Source organism: Agelaius phoeniceus, chromosome Z (genome assembly GCF_051311805.1).
Source record: "Agelaius phoeniceus isolate bAgePho1 chromosome Z, bAgePho1.hap1, whole genome shotgun sequence".
Taxonomy (NCBI): Eukaryota; Metazoa; Chordata; class Aves; order Passeriformes; family Icteridae; genus Agelaius; species Agelaius phoeniceus.
The window spans coordinates 69,775,328-69,793,562 of NC_135303.1; the positions used below are offsets into that span (position 1 = coordinate 69,775,328).

The 18,235-nt window shown below is 37.1% G+C and overlaps 1 protein-coding gene across 2 annotated transcripts in view; it reads right to left on the reverse strand.

Moving 5' to 3' along the window:
• Nucleotides 1–18,235, reverse strand: part of CERT1 (ceramide transporter 1) — an 82,395-nt gene that overhangs the window by 45,516 nt on the left and 18,644 nt on the right. For both annotated transcript variants that reach the window (XM_054651819.2, XM_054651818.2), the window contains exon 3: nucleotides 13,364–13,480. In XM_054651819.2, coding sequence (XP_054507794.1) covers nucleotides 13,364–13,480 — 117 coding nt within the window. The remainder of the gene's footprint in view (nucleotides 1–13,363; nucleotides 13,481–18,235) is intronic.

An 18,235-nucleotide genomic window follows, 5' to 3' on the forward strand; every position in this document is an offset into this window, starting at 1 on the left:
AGAAGGCCAAGGGCATCCTGGCCTGTGTCAGGAGCAGTGTGGCCAGCAGGAGCAGGGAGGTCATTCTCCTCTGTACTCAGCACAGGTGAGGCCACACCTTGAGTGCTGTGTCCAGTTCTGGGCACTCAGTTTGGGAAGGACCTTGAGACGCTGGAGCGTGTCCAGAGGAGGCAACGAGGCTGGAGAGGGGCTGGGAACACAAACCCTGTGAGGAACAACTGAGGGAGCTGGGGGTGTTTAGCCTGGAGAAAAGGAGACTCAGAGGTGCCCTTATCACTCTCTGCAACTCCCTGAAAGGTGGCTGTAGTCAGGTGGGGTTGGTCTCTTTCTCCAGTGTGGAGGTCTCTTTCTCAAGCTGTGTCAAGGGAAATACAGTTTGGATATTCTTTATGGAAAAAGTGATCAAGTACTGGAATGGTCTGCCCGGAGAGGTGGTGGAGTCACCATCCCTGGATGTGTTAAAAAAAGATCGGATGTGGCACTTGGTGCCATGGTCTAGTTGAGATGTTAGGGCATGGGTTAGACTCAATGACCTTGAAGTCTCTTCCAACCAAGTGATTCTGTGTGTAATTCTGTGCGTAATGTTTGATTAGATTATGGGAGCTATAGTCTAAGTAGCTGTTATCTTTGCCCTTTCTTTGTACTTTGCAAAATTGGCAGGTTTACCTAACAGAGTGCCTCAAACCCACTAAACATCACAAAGCACATGAATTATATATTTTCTGCTTAACCTTGCTGAGCATATTTGGAGACAGGTAGAAACAAGAATGGAAATAAGTAGATGCTGCACTTTTTGAATGGCACAAGAATAAATCAAAACTTGAAGGAGACAGAATTTAACCAAACCTTTTATTTACATCTGAAAGTCTGAGAACCAGCAAATTGAGGCAAAAAAACTTCACCTTGTTAAAAAAGAACTGTTTCAAGACAGAGAAATTATTTTGCTGGAAACAGACAATACTATAACACAAGCAAGGAATAGTTAACTGCTATGTAAGAAGCAGTTAACCTTTTTACCATAAAATGACTAGGATGCAAGATCTCTAGTACCACCTCCTGACCAGAGCATGTCCGATTACGTTCTCAGGCCTACATCCCACAAGGATGCATTCTTTAGGGAATTATAGTATCTATTTTCAAAGCCAAAGCAATTGTTATGAAACATGGAACACAACAGTCAAAGAAAGACTGGGTTGGTCAAAGTGAAACAATCTGCTTTGTTTATAATTAATCAAGTGTGTTGGGCTGGAATGGACAAAGCCTTAGTCCAGCTTTAGACAGTACTAACTGTAACTACTTGTTAATAAAGCTGCAATTTAACAGCTGCTGTTCCATCATGGGCCCAAGAATGGCAAAAGCGTGTCAAGACAGACAAAGAACTATTGTTTTCAGTCCTGAAAGGGAAGTTTCAACAATTTGGAAGTGAAAACATTTAGGTTTGCTGCAGCAAACACGCTTGTATAGTCAACTGAAACTGCTGAGTCACTGGCATTCCCCTAGTCTTCTTTCAGGAAATACACAGTTTTCAGCAATGAGTGCACTTAGCAAATTTAGCAACGTCAAATGACGTGCACTGTCATATGTATCAGAGTTACTGCTGATACCAGTACTAAAATAATGGAACGTACAAGACATACCCAAGTTCAGTTTCCCTCACTGAAATTTAATTAGTATTTAATTAAACTTTAAAGAAAGAACTCTCTGTTATTGACAGCAAAGGAATAATAACTTGAATAACCCATCTAATCTTTCCCTGAAACCACAGCTTCTTACAAAATTTCAGTACCCCCATCATACCATACATCAGAGCAAGTAACTTATCAGCTGAGCATCTTCAAGTGATCTGTTTACTTAAACAAGCAATTTTGCAGTAATACACAAATACTATAGAAAGATAGACACATTTCTCTATTTGACCCTCCATTCCCCCAGTTTTCTGATGCCTATGTTCATACCAAGCAATATGGGATATTTAAATAGCAGCAGTTAAATATTAAACCCTTTCTTTCTGACCTACTATTTAAAATAGGTATGCTCAAGAGCATGAACTTTCTTTTCCTCTGCAGTCAGCCTATACACAGACAACATTAAAAAATAACAGCAAATGCATATTTTCATGCTTGATCTGTTTTCAGAGAAAAAAAAAAGGATCTTTTTGCTGACCTACAGTGAAAATTATACAGGAAGAATTACCTTAAGAAGTTCTGATAAATGGCAAGGACATTAAATTAAAAGAGCAGATGCCCCAAGCCATGATGTCTTTCCAAAAGAATTCCTTCAACTCTTTTGAGTCATATTAGGTTCTGGAGTTACTCCTTTCTTCAGGACTTTTCCTGGATAATGGTGGTGTGTGTGTCTCACAAAAGAGCCAGAAAGTTACCTCTCTTCAATGTTACTATGTCTTATTGGCACTTGTGCACCCCACCCATGCGGTTGAGCGCTCCTCCCTACAGCAAGGGGATCAACTAACATCTATTAATATCACCTCATTAAGTTTCACTGTAATGAAAGCTCACTGAAGAAAAGCCACCTCCTAAAAAGGCCTTTGAGAAAGCTAAAAAAGACCACCTTTGGTAGGCTGAGACATACAGAGTACCGAAGACTATTCTATTAAGCTGTTGATGCCCAGTATTTTTTGAGGTAATCACTAATAATTCTGAGTAACTAGCATACAGTATTGGCAAGTGACAACTTTCAACTGTTGAACCACTCACTACTTTTACATTGCAGCTTTCTACTTTCAGTTCTTGATACCAAGAGCGTACCCTAATCTGAAGGGGCATTTATCACCAAAGTCAAGCTTGACACAGGTCTCCCTCAATGAACAATACTGTTTTCAGGGAGACCTTGTAAAACATGCTACCATTTTGCCACGGAGAACTCAGACTCTTAGATATAACTGCATGTCATTCTGCTGGTGACATACCTTACTTCTATTAAATGAAAGTATACACTATCCAAACGATTTACAAAGTGAATTAATAACACTTCTGAGTTTAATACTGGAATCTCACTTGTTCATAGCAATGAGACCAGTTATTTACTCCACAGCCAGCTGCAAGTTGACTCTTCTAGAGCTCTCGCCACTTCAAGCCCGAGCATTAGTCTTGAGACCAAGTTTACTTTAGCCAGGTACATCATTCTTTGTTAAATAACACTGCAAAAATGTTGACTGACATACGCAACAGCTTAGTGGAGCAGTAGTGTCACAAGCCTTTCACATTATTTGATACTGAGTTAGCACTTTTTCAAGTGTTTTCCTTCAAACAGTATTGCACCTACAAGGCAACACTCTGCTAATTTGCAATTTGAACTGTAATTTTCAGGCATTCATTAGCTATTTCAGAACACCCTAGTTCACCAGCCTGGCTATGCAGTGATCAAAAATTTACTTTAACCTTTCTGTGCATTTGAATCTTGAATCAATTAGTATATTTAGCTAATTTATGGGAAAGACAGGAGTAAGCCATTTCAATTAAGTTCACTACCTTTTAGGGGGAGGGGCTTGAGAGAAGAGCTCCAGACCTCTGACTGTGAAGACTATCTGTTAATGTTCTAACTAGATGGGAGTGAACGCTTTTTAATTAGGAACATATCACAGCTTTCATGGATACAAAGATTTAAATTATCTTAAGTGCATTATATGTACAGCTTCAGATTTAGATAGGCAGCTCCCAAGAGAGTAACAGGCAAGCTCAGTTGTGAACTGAGATAGGTTAGATTACTTAGCAATTTCTTCATGTAGACAGTCCCCATACTTTACAAAGTACTAGAAGAAGCACAATCACTTAAGGAATGGAACCAAACCCACACAGCACAATAATGATTACCTAAAGCAGCTGAGCTGGAAAGATTGAAGTTGACAGAAGAGCAACACAAACTTAACACTTATATACACACATGAGAAAAATGGAGTTCAAAGTTTACTCAGTTATAGGAAATACTGTACTGTACACATACAGGACAGGTAACGATCTGCAGATAGTTCTAGAGATGAATCAGATTTAGTGTTTTGCAAGCTGAATAAGTTAAAAAACTCGTGGTGTTATAAAATGGTAGCATCCAAGATCCACAAAATAATCCTACATTCTATACAACACATATAGGATCCTAGTGGGAATTCTATTTTGGTGCTATACTTCACTGAAAGATGGAAGACTGAATTTGTAAGACAGGCATGCTAGGTATCAGAAACCTGTAAAAGACATCCATGTGTACAACAACTGAGGAATAGGGAACTGTTCTAACGGAAAAAGACAAGAAATGTTAAGTGTTTCAAAAATGAATGGAATAATCTCTCTAGATTTACTGTAAGACTACTTAATAAAGGAGAACTCATTTTACAAAGATGGCAAGAAATCCCTTCGATGGCACAAACAGCCTAAAATGATTCCATAAGCCCTTACGGTTACAACACTTCCCAATCTATCTTACAGTGAAACAGCATCTAGTAAGGATGAGTTTAGTTCACATTAGGGGAAGAATTACAATTAACTTTGTAAGTCTTCCTTCAGGACAGTACTTCCCTTTATTTCTTTGCTGATCTCCATACCACTCAGCTGTCACTGAAGACCAAAAAGAAAAATATAGTATTTCCAACTGAAGAACAAATGAATTTTAAAAGTTAAGACAGGGTGCTCAGACTCTTGGGACAGCTACATCCTTCTCCTATGTATTTCCCACTCTACCTAAGGTTCTGGTCAAAATCCAAAATAAGTAAGTTTATTACTGCCAAGTTCAGAAGCCTCTGCTTGAACATATTTTGTTATTTAGTTACTAAGGAGCAGTTTTGCAAACACTTCAAATTCAGCTTTCCTGGGAGATGTCAAATGTGAATACACAAGAACTTATGTTAAATATGTAACATCAACACACAACAATGAGAGAAAAAGCAAAAACTCTCATCTATGTTCCTGCTTAAGCTTGAGCAACAGTTCATAACCTTTTAGTTTCAAACTGATACAGGGTATTTTTGTAACACCTTAAAGAGTGTCTCTGCCACTCATCAGTCACTTGCCTATACATTTCAGTCTTTTAAACAGGTTAACGGGCTTTTAAAACAGCTTTTTACAGGTTAATATAGGTATCTGAATGCTGTCCTCCAGCCTCTTCAGGCAAGCTGTGCTACTGCTTCAAGCCAGAGCCTCACAAGGCCACAGTGGGAGAGTGGGTCACCAGCTTCTGAAGCAAAATGCATTACCACAAAACAAATAAGAGTGTATGCTATACAATCCATATCAGTATCATACAGCAATATTTTGAGTTTGTTGTGTGCTGTAGAGCACCAGACAAGGAAATCCAAATCCAGTTAATAGGAAACAATAGTTGACATAAAGATTACTTAGGAAACTTGTTCCAACACTTAGGACATGGATACCAACATAGGCAAAAGGAGGTCTCATCATCACACTCCTACAATCCTCTTTATGAACTTGATAAATAAAACTGAAGTTGAACAATATATATCCGCTCCCATATATCCCTTCATCTTTCTGCACTCTTTTCTGCACTCTTTCTGCTTTCCTTCATCTGCAGTCTTCTTCCACTTATGGCAGTCTTACTTGTGAATGGGTACAGGGGGAAATATGGCCAGAAGAACTTTTATTAGTATGAAATGCCAAAAAATTAAAACATTAGGGAGCCACAGTTCTTTTCAGACCTCAGCAGTGACTGCTGAGGAAGGAAATACTTTAAACACCACACATTATTGAAACAGCTGAATTTCAGGAGAGAAAAGAGAGGGAGAAATGGCAACAGACACTCTTCTGTTGCTGTCTGCTATATTATGTATCTGAAGTTACACTACTGTAAAGTTTTTATTTTAAAATAATTAACAAGATTGTTATTTAACATTATAATAATATACATTATTATAATATACCTATAATAATATACATATTTAACATTATAATAATAATTAACATTCACTCATCAATATTAGAAAATTTACCGTTGCTAGAAATTGACAGTGACTAGTTGTCAATAATATAGTAAGCTGATAAAAGAAATATATTTATAAAGGTTGCAACATCAAAATGGACTTCTGAAGACTATTTGCAGCATTTCAATATGCACTTAAATACAGTCTACACAAACATCTAAACTACTTGGTCCAGCAACTCCTCAATGGTCTGCCAGAAAATGGGAACACTAAATTTAATGTATAAAACTAGTTATTGATGGCAGAAATTTATACTTCTCATTTAGTATCCATTTTAAAAGTTTGTTACATTAGTATGCTGAGTCAAAATATTTCTGTATAATTTCTCTGCATATACTATTCATTTTAAATTATCTTACTAATTTCAGCCAATACTGGCAACAGAGTTGAAGTCATTTATTGCCATTATCAGTATATTAAATCCATTCCACATCAGGGTCAAGAGATGTGTAAAAAAGGAGAAAACTACCCTGTCTTCACAGAATGTTACAGCTCTACTTAAAATTGCTGAAAGACCTGTGGACAAGTTAAACATATGCTACCTTTCTGTACTCTCCCCTTCTTGTTGATAACCCGAGCTCATTATTTTATGAATTGAAACTCTGATATTGGTTTCTGACCTGATTAATAGGTCAAATTTTTTTGCTCTGGCATCTACTCCTAGTAAAATATTACTATGAGAAAGTTACCTCTATTTGCATTTTTCAATGTTTTCTTATTTTCTTAGCTAAATAACAATAATCTCATAGATCAGTATTTACATACAGTATTCAAACAAAAGCTTGACTTAAAGTATGGTTAATGTGAAATTTCTTAAGCCATTGTAGGTTGAAAGAACAGGTAGATGCACTTGGATCTCAGTCTAAAGGTGACATATTCCAATTACAGAACAAAAAGTAGGAACTGAGAAACTCTGGCTGCTTATAATCAAGTCTGAAGTGAAATTTAAGGCTCCCTCTGAGTTTATAAAAGTTACTCATGCATAACCTCTTATACTTAAGTTCACAAGAGAAATAAAACAAGGATAAAAAGCAATTTTAATTTGCAAATACTTCAATATTTACTGCAATATTTTACCTGAAGTCCTTCACTGTTGTATTGCAATAAATAGATATTTAGTTGTTTTGCACTGGGTTCTCTATTATTGCACAGAATAGTATGTTTGTATCCTCGTGGGATTCCCCTTTTATATCACGTGGTCTTTCCCTCCCCTAAAAACCCCCGGTGGTGCTGGTTTGTAGCAGGTTTACTCCTCCCCTCATCCCCTCCTCACTGGTATCCCATTGGCTGTGGTCCTCTTCCTCAGCCCCCCCATTCCCCTGGGTTTAAAAGTCTCCCGCCATGAGGTGACAGACTCTTTTCCATCTGGGGGCTCACCTGGGAATAAACTGAGGACATTTGTCCCCACGTGAAGAAGAGTGCTTCTTGCCTTTTGCCTTTTGTCCATGTAAGATGGTGTGGGCTGGGGTCCATAGCTAACTGGATTGGACTCGAACAGCCCACCAGGCACGATATTCTTACACTTCACCTCAGTCCAGAAGCTGATTTGTATAACCAACAAATTTAAGCAATTAGCTCAATCATTCAGAACAGGAACAATTACAGCAGGTAGAGGGGGGATCTATTAGCTCCAGGCAGGTACTCTGTGGGTTAGTTTGTTATTAAGATGCTTCTGAAGTGCAAAATCTGGTGCTCTGGTTTCACCCATTGGAACTTTTGCTTTCAAATGCTTTTGCAGTCATGTTAGACTAGCAAAAGCCCACCCCTTGTCCTCTCCACCTGGCTTCCTGCTTCGACATCATCACCATTACCATTACTAGCAATATTTTTCAATGTGTAACAGCACATTCATTAATTCTTTTAGAACAGTATATTGACAAGGGAAAACAAAACAGGCAGATTACCATGAGTGAAATTAATGATTATTAACACTTAATAAGGTAATTATTAATGATTCTTAACACTTTATAAGGTAATTACTAGCTTTTTTTTAGGGTACTTGCAAAAAAAGGAACTCCATTTTATCTGGTTAATAACAATTTTCTGAAAATTTCAGGCTGATGATGTTTTTGGTTTTGATTTTTCTCACAACAATATCATGAAGTGCCCTTATTGACTGCAATGAAAATTATGCTGTTAAAAGTTTGCTCTGCAGTTTTCTAAATTGACTTATGAACTAAGATCAACAGTCAGAAAATAACCACCTCACTACTAAATATCTCAATTCTAGGTTACTTGTTTGAAAAAGTATCAGTGTTAAAGAAACAAAATCAACTGATTTAATAATTACTTAACTTTTTCTTAAATTTGAATTTATCTGACTATCAAATCCAGTGTTCTTGGCTTTTCCCACCATTTAAACTAGATCTGCACTTAAATAATGCAAAGTGGTATCTTAAGCATCTTAACTGGTCTGACAACTGGTTATTTTAAAAAACAAGTTGTAGTATACAAAGAATTGAATAAAATTAGAATTACTTAAAAGCTAAATTATCTTTAACCCCCAGGTTGCCATGTCTTCTCCCCATTTGGGGAGAAAATGCTAAAAAAAGGAGATATAAGTTTTACTCTTCTTGATGTTTCTGTATAACCCTATTCTAACAAGCTAAATCCTTCCACAGTGTCTAATTAAGAGTAAAAATAAAGTAGTAGCCACTCCTTCAACGAATATTTTTACTGAGGGAGACAGGCCACTGTCATTTAAGGGGGACAGGTCCCTTCATCCCCAAAAAAGGGATGTATGTCAATTAGGTTCAGAAAATAGCCACCCGATACATTTCACAGTCAAACTCTGAGATTCATGCCTTCTACTCTAGATATAAACACCTTGTACATCATCACTTCAAAATTAAAAAGAAAACCTACCTACCCCCTACATGCCAATTTGCTGAATATCTAGGTATTCCTCTGAAAAATTACCTTTTCCAGTCTGAAACAGCAAAATCAGATATTTTAAGAAGTTCAGGAAGACTTATTTCGATTTGACAAACAAAAGATTTTTCAAATACAAGACCAAAAAACCTATCGATTTATATTGCTGAAGAGCCATGAAGTCAATAATAAAGACATTAAGAGTCTGTGTGCAGAAAATAAAAACTATGATGGAACAAAATGGGACAAACCTAAAGTGATACAGAATTTCTCAAAGTACTCACTTATAAATAAATTCTCATCTAGTTCTCAACTCACGTGGTGGATTAATGTTACAAGAAATCATTATCTTGATCTCAGGAGTTCATTTACTCAAAATAAGTTTACTTATACAGATGTTTCTCACAACAAAGAGCAATTCACTCTCATTTTCTCACAGCACTGAACTAACAACATCTAAGCCAATTTATCTAATATTAGGTTAGAAATTCCAAATTCCATTTTGAAACGATGGGAGAGACCTGGAGGAGGCAGTCTTTCAAATTATTATTAAGAAGATAGTAACTTTCCAAACAGATCAGCGTTGTGGTGCTCAAGTACCATCAATGTTTTGACACCAGAGAAATGCCTGATCAATAAATCTAATGAAACATTTAAGTAGAAGAATGGACTCCTGGTTACACATGAATTACTTCCTCATTTGCCTCACTGATGGCTTTACGGTAGTTTTAAATGTATCCCTCCTCCAGTTCAGGGCAATGAATAAATGTTTTGAGCTATACTTGAAACACTTAATGTAGTAAGGATTCAGGAACCTCAATACAAGGAAAAAAAGTACAATTATAAACCCCTCTGAAAATTCTAATCGTTTTTATGCCTGAACATAAGCTGTTTGACATTTCTCAGCCATCAGCTACTCAATGCTAAGCATTAAGTTTTTCTATGTCTGGTTATACTCATATTTAAAATTAATTTTATTTTAAATCAGTGTTCTCTTTGTTTGGAGCACAATGAAACACAGTCAAAGTTTCTGTCTATTTTTCTCACTCTGAAGATCAACAACCTTGTGACATGCTCCATCAAGTCTCACAAACACACTTTTGTTAGCAAATAGCTTAAGCAGCCTACCAGAACTACCTACCCACTCAGTAAGCAACAAAGAACTTCAAAAACAAACAAAAAAGTACTTTATGCAGCAGTAGACTAATGTTAAGAAAAATAACTGTTTGGTACAGGAAATAATTTCCTCTCTTGATTTTATTCAAATTATTATGTGCCATTTAAAGAACCTGTTTCTCAAACAAAAACTTTTTTACCCAGAAGGAGCTTTTGCAAAGGTTTGGTAACCTGATCAGAAAGCTCTTTCAGAAAACATCAGAGTAAGCCGACAGATCTGAACTTCTCAGTGCAATGAGATATTCTGCCCATCTTCCCCTTCTCTCAGTCAAGTTTTTGGATATACAACTTCCACAAGCTGAAGTGAATTAAAGGATGAATAAGGAGGTTCCAAGTGAACACTAAGGTTCACTTAAGTGCTGTTCATTCAAATTTGACTGAAAAATGGGATTGACTTCCAGATTCCATGAAAATACTTTCTTTAACATCAAAGTTATATTATAAAAAAGTACTGTTTCTTAAGTATTTTCCATACAAACCTATATTAAAAATTACAGGTTATAGCACTAACCCCTCAATGAAAGTACAGAAACAAGACATTTGGAGACATATTCTTTAAGAACCACTAATAATTATCAGACTGAAGACTGGATTTGGACACTTCTGTGTTGTGTTTAATTCTACCAAACACCTATTTATGTAAATACAGCACTTCTTCAAGTGCTGGTCAAGATTTCCAAGGCCTCTGGTTACTGTTTATTTTTCTAAAATCATCAGAAGCAACAGATACACCTCTACACCTACATTTATCACACAAAATTCCTACTGTATTATGAAGATAACAGAATATTGCACTGGGAAGAAGACCTTAGTAACTCTGTTATTTCATTATATACTTTCAACTTGAGTTTAAGCTACTATTACAAGACTGCAGTAACTTCTGCTGTTTTCCTTGCTATGCTTTGATCATGATATTCTTGCTATTTAGTTGTTTAATACAAAAAGGATGTTTCAAAATAAAAATATGTAAGTATGTATGTAAAATAATGTATTACTTTAACATATTAAATGTTGTGATAGCTTATTTAGAAGTGATGTGCCATAGTATTTTCTACTTCATTTAAGAATGAAAACAACTGCTATTTGCCTTAAACATTGTTAACACTAGAGAGTAAAAAGGAGTATGAAAGAAACCGAAAAATGTCAAATAGCCATGAAACTGCAAACTACACATACTGGAAAAGCTGCAAGATTGAGAACAGTCAAGTCCAGTGTTATTACCTTGGATAGCAAGATGCAAAGTGAACTGTTTCTTGTGAGTTCAGCATACACTGAAGGACTTATTACCACTTCCTACTTGTAGATATACTTTTCTTCTGTTTTTACAACATTCCAGAACACCCTCATTCTTTAAAAAATAAGCTGAAAAGCAACTTTATTAAAATAATGAAAAATACCTTCTTATCCCTACTTATATACTACTTCTAGAAAAAAAAATGGGTAGTGTAAATAATCATTCATTCTTCTTCTTTAAGCATAAAGGCAGAGATCTGGTAAAATTTATCTATTTAAATAACTACCAAATTCTTGCAAAGAATGGAAGTCTAAACTGTCCAAACCTAATTATGTTTAAAGATTATTTTTTTAAAGCTGAAAAACTGTACAGTTAATCAGGCTTCTTTATAAAGGGAGATCACTTTTGGAATGCTAGAATTTGTACCCCTCAATATTCATTCATGATCTGAAAATGAGGTTGAATAAGACAATTTAAGCTTACCAATAAAAGCTTATCAATAATACTAGACAGACAAAGGAAAATAAACAGACATCTCATGACAGGGGCTGAGTACTAATGCAGGTAAAAAAAAACAGTGTTGAAAACACAAGATTTTTTTTTAAGTAGTACAGAGAAATAATGCCAAATCAACACTTCCAATGGCAAACTCTAAACCATTACCATTCAACAATCTTGTACTATGATTTGGTGATTCCATAAAGTTGCAGCTCAGAACTCAGCAACAGTTAAGATGAGCCTTACAAAAGGGAATAGAAAAATAGCATGAAAAAGGTTTGAAGTAGTGATGAGCAGAGTTTAAGACAGGGATCCCAGGGATCTGGGATTTTTCATCACTCATTCCTACAGGGTAGCATTCCATGACACAGACTGCATTTCTGCTTATCCAGCTTCAGGTTAAAGTTCTGCATTTCCCCAGCTAAATCATTCATGAAACCTAGTCTAAATTTTAGCCTAGGGCTATCAAGTTCCATGACTACACTAAACCACACCTGAAGACCCCCAAGCCTACCAGTTTTTGAAATGTCAGTTCTACAGATGTGCAACCCAGTAACTTCTTCAGTGTATCCTCATGAGAAATTTCTCTCAGCTATTGCACTAAGAATAAATTGCAGTATTGTTGTCTTATGAACATGCCACTGTTAACTTTATATTTTTTCATTAGACTACAGGAAAAAAATCCCGGCTTTGCAATTTAATTTCTTATGCTTTAACATTACCTCTGTATCAAAATGAAGGAAAAATGCTAAGCTACAAAGGGACGAATAGTCCAATTGAGATGATTTTTTGTAGAGAACCATTATCAAAAGGCAGCACTAAATTTAAAGAACACGTATTTTTTATTGCAAGGAATGGCCAACAAAAGGTGAAATCTCCTAATTACACACAGTACCTATACAGACATCACTTCAAGAAGCTCAAGGTAAAAATTCATACCTACTTGGATATCTATTTCAATTTGTATTCCTTTTGTATTTTGTGTAACCCAGATTGAGAGGCTGCATTGGGCTAGGTATTGTAGTTTAATGCTGCACCTTGGTACAGTGCCTATCTTGTACCTGATAACATAATGGATGTTTTGTGTACCTTCTACCTGACCTAAAAGGCTTGATGGCCAGGTATTTTTAAAATGAAATAAATTGAGTTCATTGGAAGATATACAGAACAAATCAAGAAAGCTGAACCAAAATGTGGACGAAGAATAGTGCCGTAAAAGACAAAAGAGACAGAAGTCAGTGATCAGATACAGTAAAAGTGGTCAAATGATGAAAAAGAGGAGCCCAAAACCAGAATGATAACCTAGAGAATTGACTCTAAGACTAACAAGATAGATAAGAAGCAATAATCAGGGAGAAGATGGACAAAACCTTGAAAAGATCACTCAAACATAATAAAAGCTTTTTTTTTTCAAGCTAGAGAGCTCAAGAAAGGCTCACAGTTGTTAGCCCCCAGTAAAGTCTTATCTGTGAAGAACAAGTCAATTCCTTTGAAACATATTTAACACACAGCTTCAATCTTCAGCTTTTACCTGTCATAAATACCATGAGCCTTTTAATGTCTGTACAGGGAAGCTTAAACTCTCTGCAAGCACTATGCTTGATCTAATGAGGGAATGAGAAGGAAATTAGAAAATTACATACCTTATGTTGTTCTATTGCATCTACCCATTGTTGTCTGTGGTCTGGATCCTGAGCCCGGAGGTACCAAACACTATCATTCACGCTGATATCAAATCTGCATTCATCAAAGTCATGGGGCTGTGACAGAAGAGAGTGTAAGAGTAGCTAAAATTAGCAACATGATAAACATTACCTCATAGATTATTTTGACACTCAAACACTAATCAGAAAATCTGTCTATATAGTCTCTAATTCTTCCTAGATTATAAATTCTGTATTGTCTAGCTGTCTCAAATAATGAACATATACTCTCATAAGGAAAGATGCTGATCTTCTGAAATAGAAAAGCCTGTGTCATACATTCTTCTTAAGTAAAATTTTCATAAATAAATTCCATACATAATACATTCCATATTTTCAAATACTTTGAAACAAGTTCTTCAGAAAAGTATCTACCATTACAGAAAATATTCCTACATATCCATTTTAATTTCAAAACAGGACAAGAGCTCCATTACACCAGTGCTACCAGTATTAATTTTAGATGAAACACATACATCATAGCAAAAAAATACCAGGATAGAACCATAAAAGCAGACTATATCTAAATGATAAGTCAGAGCTGGAACTTACGAACTGTGACAACTATTTTCACCATGAATATTTCACAGATAATTGGAAGCCACATGCAATCCTTTCACACATATTCACTCAACTGTATCTAACTTTCAGTTCACGTGCCTTAAATACTAGTAAGCTTTTACTAATGCAACAGTGAAGCTGTTAAGGGAAGTACAGGGAAAGAAAACAATGATCTAATCTGCCCTGTACCCTGACATTGTCAATTCAAAGTAACTCCTTAGAAAACATCCAACTGAGCCCAATATTCCCCACACCCTTCATCTTTGAAAGCCATTTCTAAAGACATGTAATACAGATGTAGCTGAACACCTTTTTGAAATTGAATACGAAGAAAAAATACACATGAAAATAACTGCAGGAGGCTAACAGGCTTCAGGATAAAGGCTTGTGACAAAGTCTAAAGGACAACAGATACTGGTACCAGATGCTGAAGACAAGTGTTAGAAATATCCTTTACAACATACTGCGAATACATTAATCTTGCAAACTAAAAAACTGTTAATCACTGACTGAACACTCCACAAAAGAAAACCTAGAAGTCTCATTTGTTGTCATGCAGCCACCATTCCAGTGTTAGTGAGAATTTTTTTTCAAAGAATTTGGAAACCAGAAGCTAATTGCACATAAACACCTTCCTCTTTTTCTGTTTTTAACATACTAAGGAATAAGAAAAGTATAACAGAATACAAATTACAAATTAAAAAAATGAACTAGAAAGAGTTTAACAAAAGTACATAAAAAACCAAAGCGTAAGCTTAAAACTTCATATACTTTGTCAGGCATCTGAATGTTCAATGTTAAAGAAATTTAAACTTCCCATAGGAAAAACTTCCAGTAACCGTAAGAATTGAAAATCAAGTCAAACAACTATAGCTACTAATTACCTAATACTTGACCATCTCAAGTTAATTAAATTCAACCAACTTTCAAAACTGGTTCTACACACTCCTTTGCATTCACTGAACCAGGGACAAAAAAGGTTGTTTGACCCTGGCTGGACGCCAGGTGCCCACACAAGTCTTAGTCACTACCCTCCTCAGCCAGTTAGGGAAGGGAGAATATGATGAAAGAGTCATGAATTGAGATAAGGACAGGGAGATCACCCACCAATTACTACCACAGGCAAAACAGCACTGACTCAGGGAAAATAGTTCAATTTATTACCAGTCAAATCAGAGTAGGATAATAAAAATTTTAAAGGCACCCCACTCCTCCTTACCAGGCTCAACTTCACTACCTATTTTTCTCTATTTCATCCCTCCAAGCATTGCAGGGCAACAGGGAATGGGAGCTGCAGTCAGTTCAAACACTTTCTGTCACTCCTTCCTCATGCTGTTTCCCTGTTCAGCATAAGAACTTTCTCATGGGTCAGAGACCTCTGTGATCTTCTCCAACATAGGTCCTTCCCAGGGGCTGCAGCTGTTCCTTAACTGCTCTAGTGTGGGTCCTTTCCACAGGGCACAGTCCTTCAGACACAGCCTGCTCCAGCATGGGTCTCCCAAGGGACCACAAGTCCTGCTAGCAAACTGCTACAACATGGGTTCCTCTCTCCATGGGGCCACAGGTCCTGCTAGAAGGCTCCAGCATGGGTTTCCCACACCCATGCTCATGGTTGCAGGGAGACAATCTGCTTTACCATGGTCTCCCCTACAGGCTGCAGGGGAATCTATGCTTCAGCACTTGATCATGTGTTCCCCCTCCTTCCTCACAGATGTCTGTGTCTGCAGAGCTGTCACTCTCAAATATTCTCAGCCCTCTCTCCCAATCCATGCTGCATAGCAGTTTTTACACTTTCTTAGTATGTTATCACAGAGGCAATATACCATCATCTCTGATGAACTCAGTTTTAGCAGGTCCTTCTTAGACCCACATAAAACTGGATCTGTGAGATATGGAGGCAACTTCTGCATCTACACACAGCAGCTGCATCTGTAGCCCCCTGCCACCAAAACTTGCCATACAGACCCAGAACAGGAAAATACAGGTCTTCTAGTCTAGGTCACTCTTCTTCAAGCTGAATTTTCTATGACTATTATTATCATATATGTAAAAGAAGTTTAGCTGCTTTAGAACAGCAAACTTGCCAAAGCAAAATGTCATGCTTATATGCCTGTTCTCAGCTACTCTTCTGACAGGCCCTCATTTAGTCATGTGATGATCTACAACATCCAGAAATACTCCAAAAAATCAGCCAAACAGAAAGTCTAGAAAGATCAGCTATCAAGATTTTTCCTGACATGATAGCATTCTTCAGCTTGATCTCTCATTCTCGAAGTCTCTTGGATAGAGTTACAAGCAATTACCTTGTATGTGATTAGAAAGACTTTCCAAAATTCATCTTAAAAGCCTGCAGCACTACTGATACCACACTTCCATACGGTGCACTTACTTCAGTTCACTATCATCCTTGCTTTCCCCTGAATCTCATATCTAACCTAAACATCTTCTAATGCAACTTAAGATTATCACCTCCCCTTTCCAAAGACAAGTTTCTGTACTCCCTTTCTTCCCAAAACAGCTTCTAATATATTTGAAAATTCATGCCTTGTTGCTAAGACACAGAAAGATGTTTTCTCTGAGGTCTAGAGAATACTTCACTTTTCTCCACCATTTACTGCATAAACACTTATGCATTACATGTAGTTAAGAGACTAAGTCATCTATATATATATATATACGCACACGTGTGTGTGTGTGCGTCTGTGAGTGTATACTATAAATATACACACACACACACACATATATAACTGACCAGCCAGTCAAAGGAGGGGATTGTCCCACTCTGCTCTGCACCTAGGCGCCCTCACCTTGAGCACCGCATACGGGTATGGAAATATAAGACATAAAGCTACTAGAGAGCATCCAAAGGAGGGTCACAAAGACTGTGAAGGGTCTGCGGGGGAAGCCTTATGAAAGGCTGAGGTCACTTGGCCATTTCAGCTTGGAGGAGACTGAGGGGAGAATTCATTGTGAGTCTTCAACACCCTTACAAGAAGCAGTGGGGCAGGCACTGATCTCTTCGCTCTCATGACCAGCAACAGGACCTGAGGAGGTGGCATGAAGCTGAGTCAGGGGAGATTTATTTTGGATATGGAGAGTAAGTTTTTCACGCAGAGAGTCATTGAGCACTGGAAGAGGGTCCCCAGGGAAGCAATCACAACACCACACCTGACAGAGTTCAAGAAGAGTTTGGACAATGCCCTCAGGCACATGGAAAGACTCGTGAAGCTCTCCTGCACAGGAGCAGCAGCTGGACTCAGTGATCCTGGTGCATCCCTTCCAACTTAGCATATTCTGTGATTCTATCAATCAGGTTTAGGGTTATACTCAGCTCACTATGCAGTCCCATGTTATAATCAAGTACAGCTGATCAGATGATCCTGTTAGATTAAGTTGCTTAAAGAAAAGAAGTAACCACTAACAAGGTTAAATATGCTTCAAAAGGAAGTTAGGCAGGTGATACATGATTTACTCTTTACTTACTTTAGTTGTATGCATCATTTGCCTATTTTCCATATTTTTGGCAACTGAAATAATTGTTTATCATCCGTCTCCTCTGATTTTTGGTTTTTTTTTTTTGGAAAACATGCTTCATTGGAAGAACCATGAACCATGAACACAAAAGACAAATAAATCACCTGAATCAGGTTGCTGTTGATTAACCCCGTTCTCCACCATGGAGTAGAGAGTTCACATTTCATTGTCACTGATAACTTGGCAGACTTCTGTATGTTACTTTACAGTTACATACTCTACATACTCTGTAACAGGTGCTGCCTATTACATACATTCTCCTCCCCCACCCCCTCACTCCACAAGCTACAGACAAACTTCCTTGGTTTACCTCTGGCTATAACTACTTTTATTGTTTTCTATAGCTGCATCTAGCAAAGATCACAAAGCGTTATTCACAACTTCTCAGGTCTGTCCTTTCTTCTGACATCTAATCTCATAAGACTAGTTTGACTCCTTCATGCTTCCTGGAAGTTTTTCCATTTCTCTCTACTTTTTTTCCTGTACTTTAGTTTTCCTGTAGACCACAAGGCATTTCATTTAGGTCTCATTTCTTTCTGAGGTTCACTGAGGTTTCTAGCCTAGTGTTGCTTTTCCCTTTTTTACACTCAGAAGCTGTTTTAAAGTGGTACAGTTCTTAGCCAGTCACATGACGACCTTGGAGGATAAATAGGGATTTTCATCTGTAACAAGCTAAGGACATGTACTGAGGCCAGGATATGTCCTAATGACCTTTCA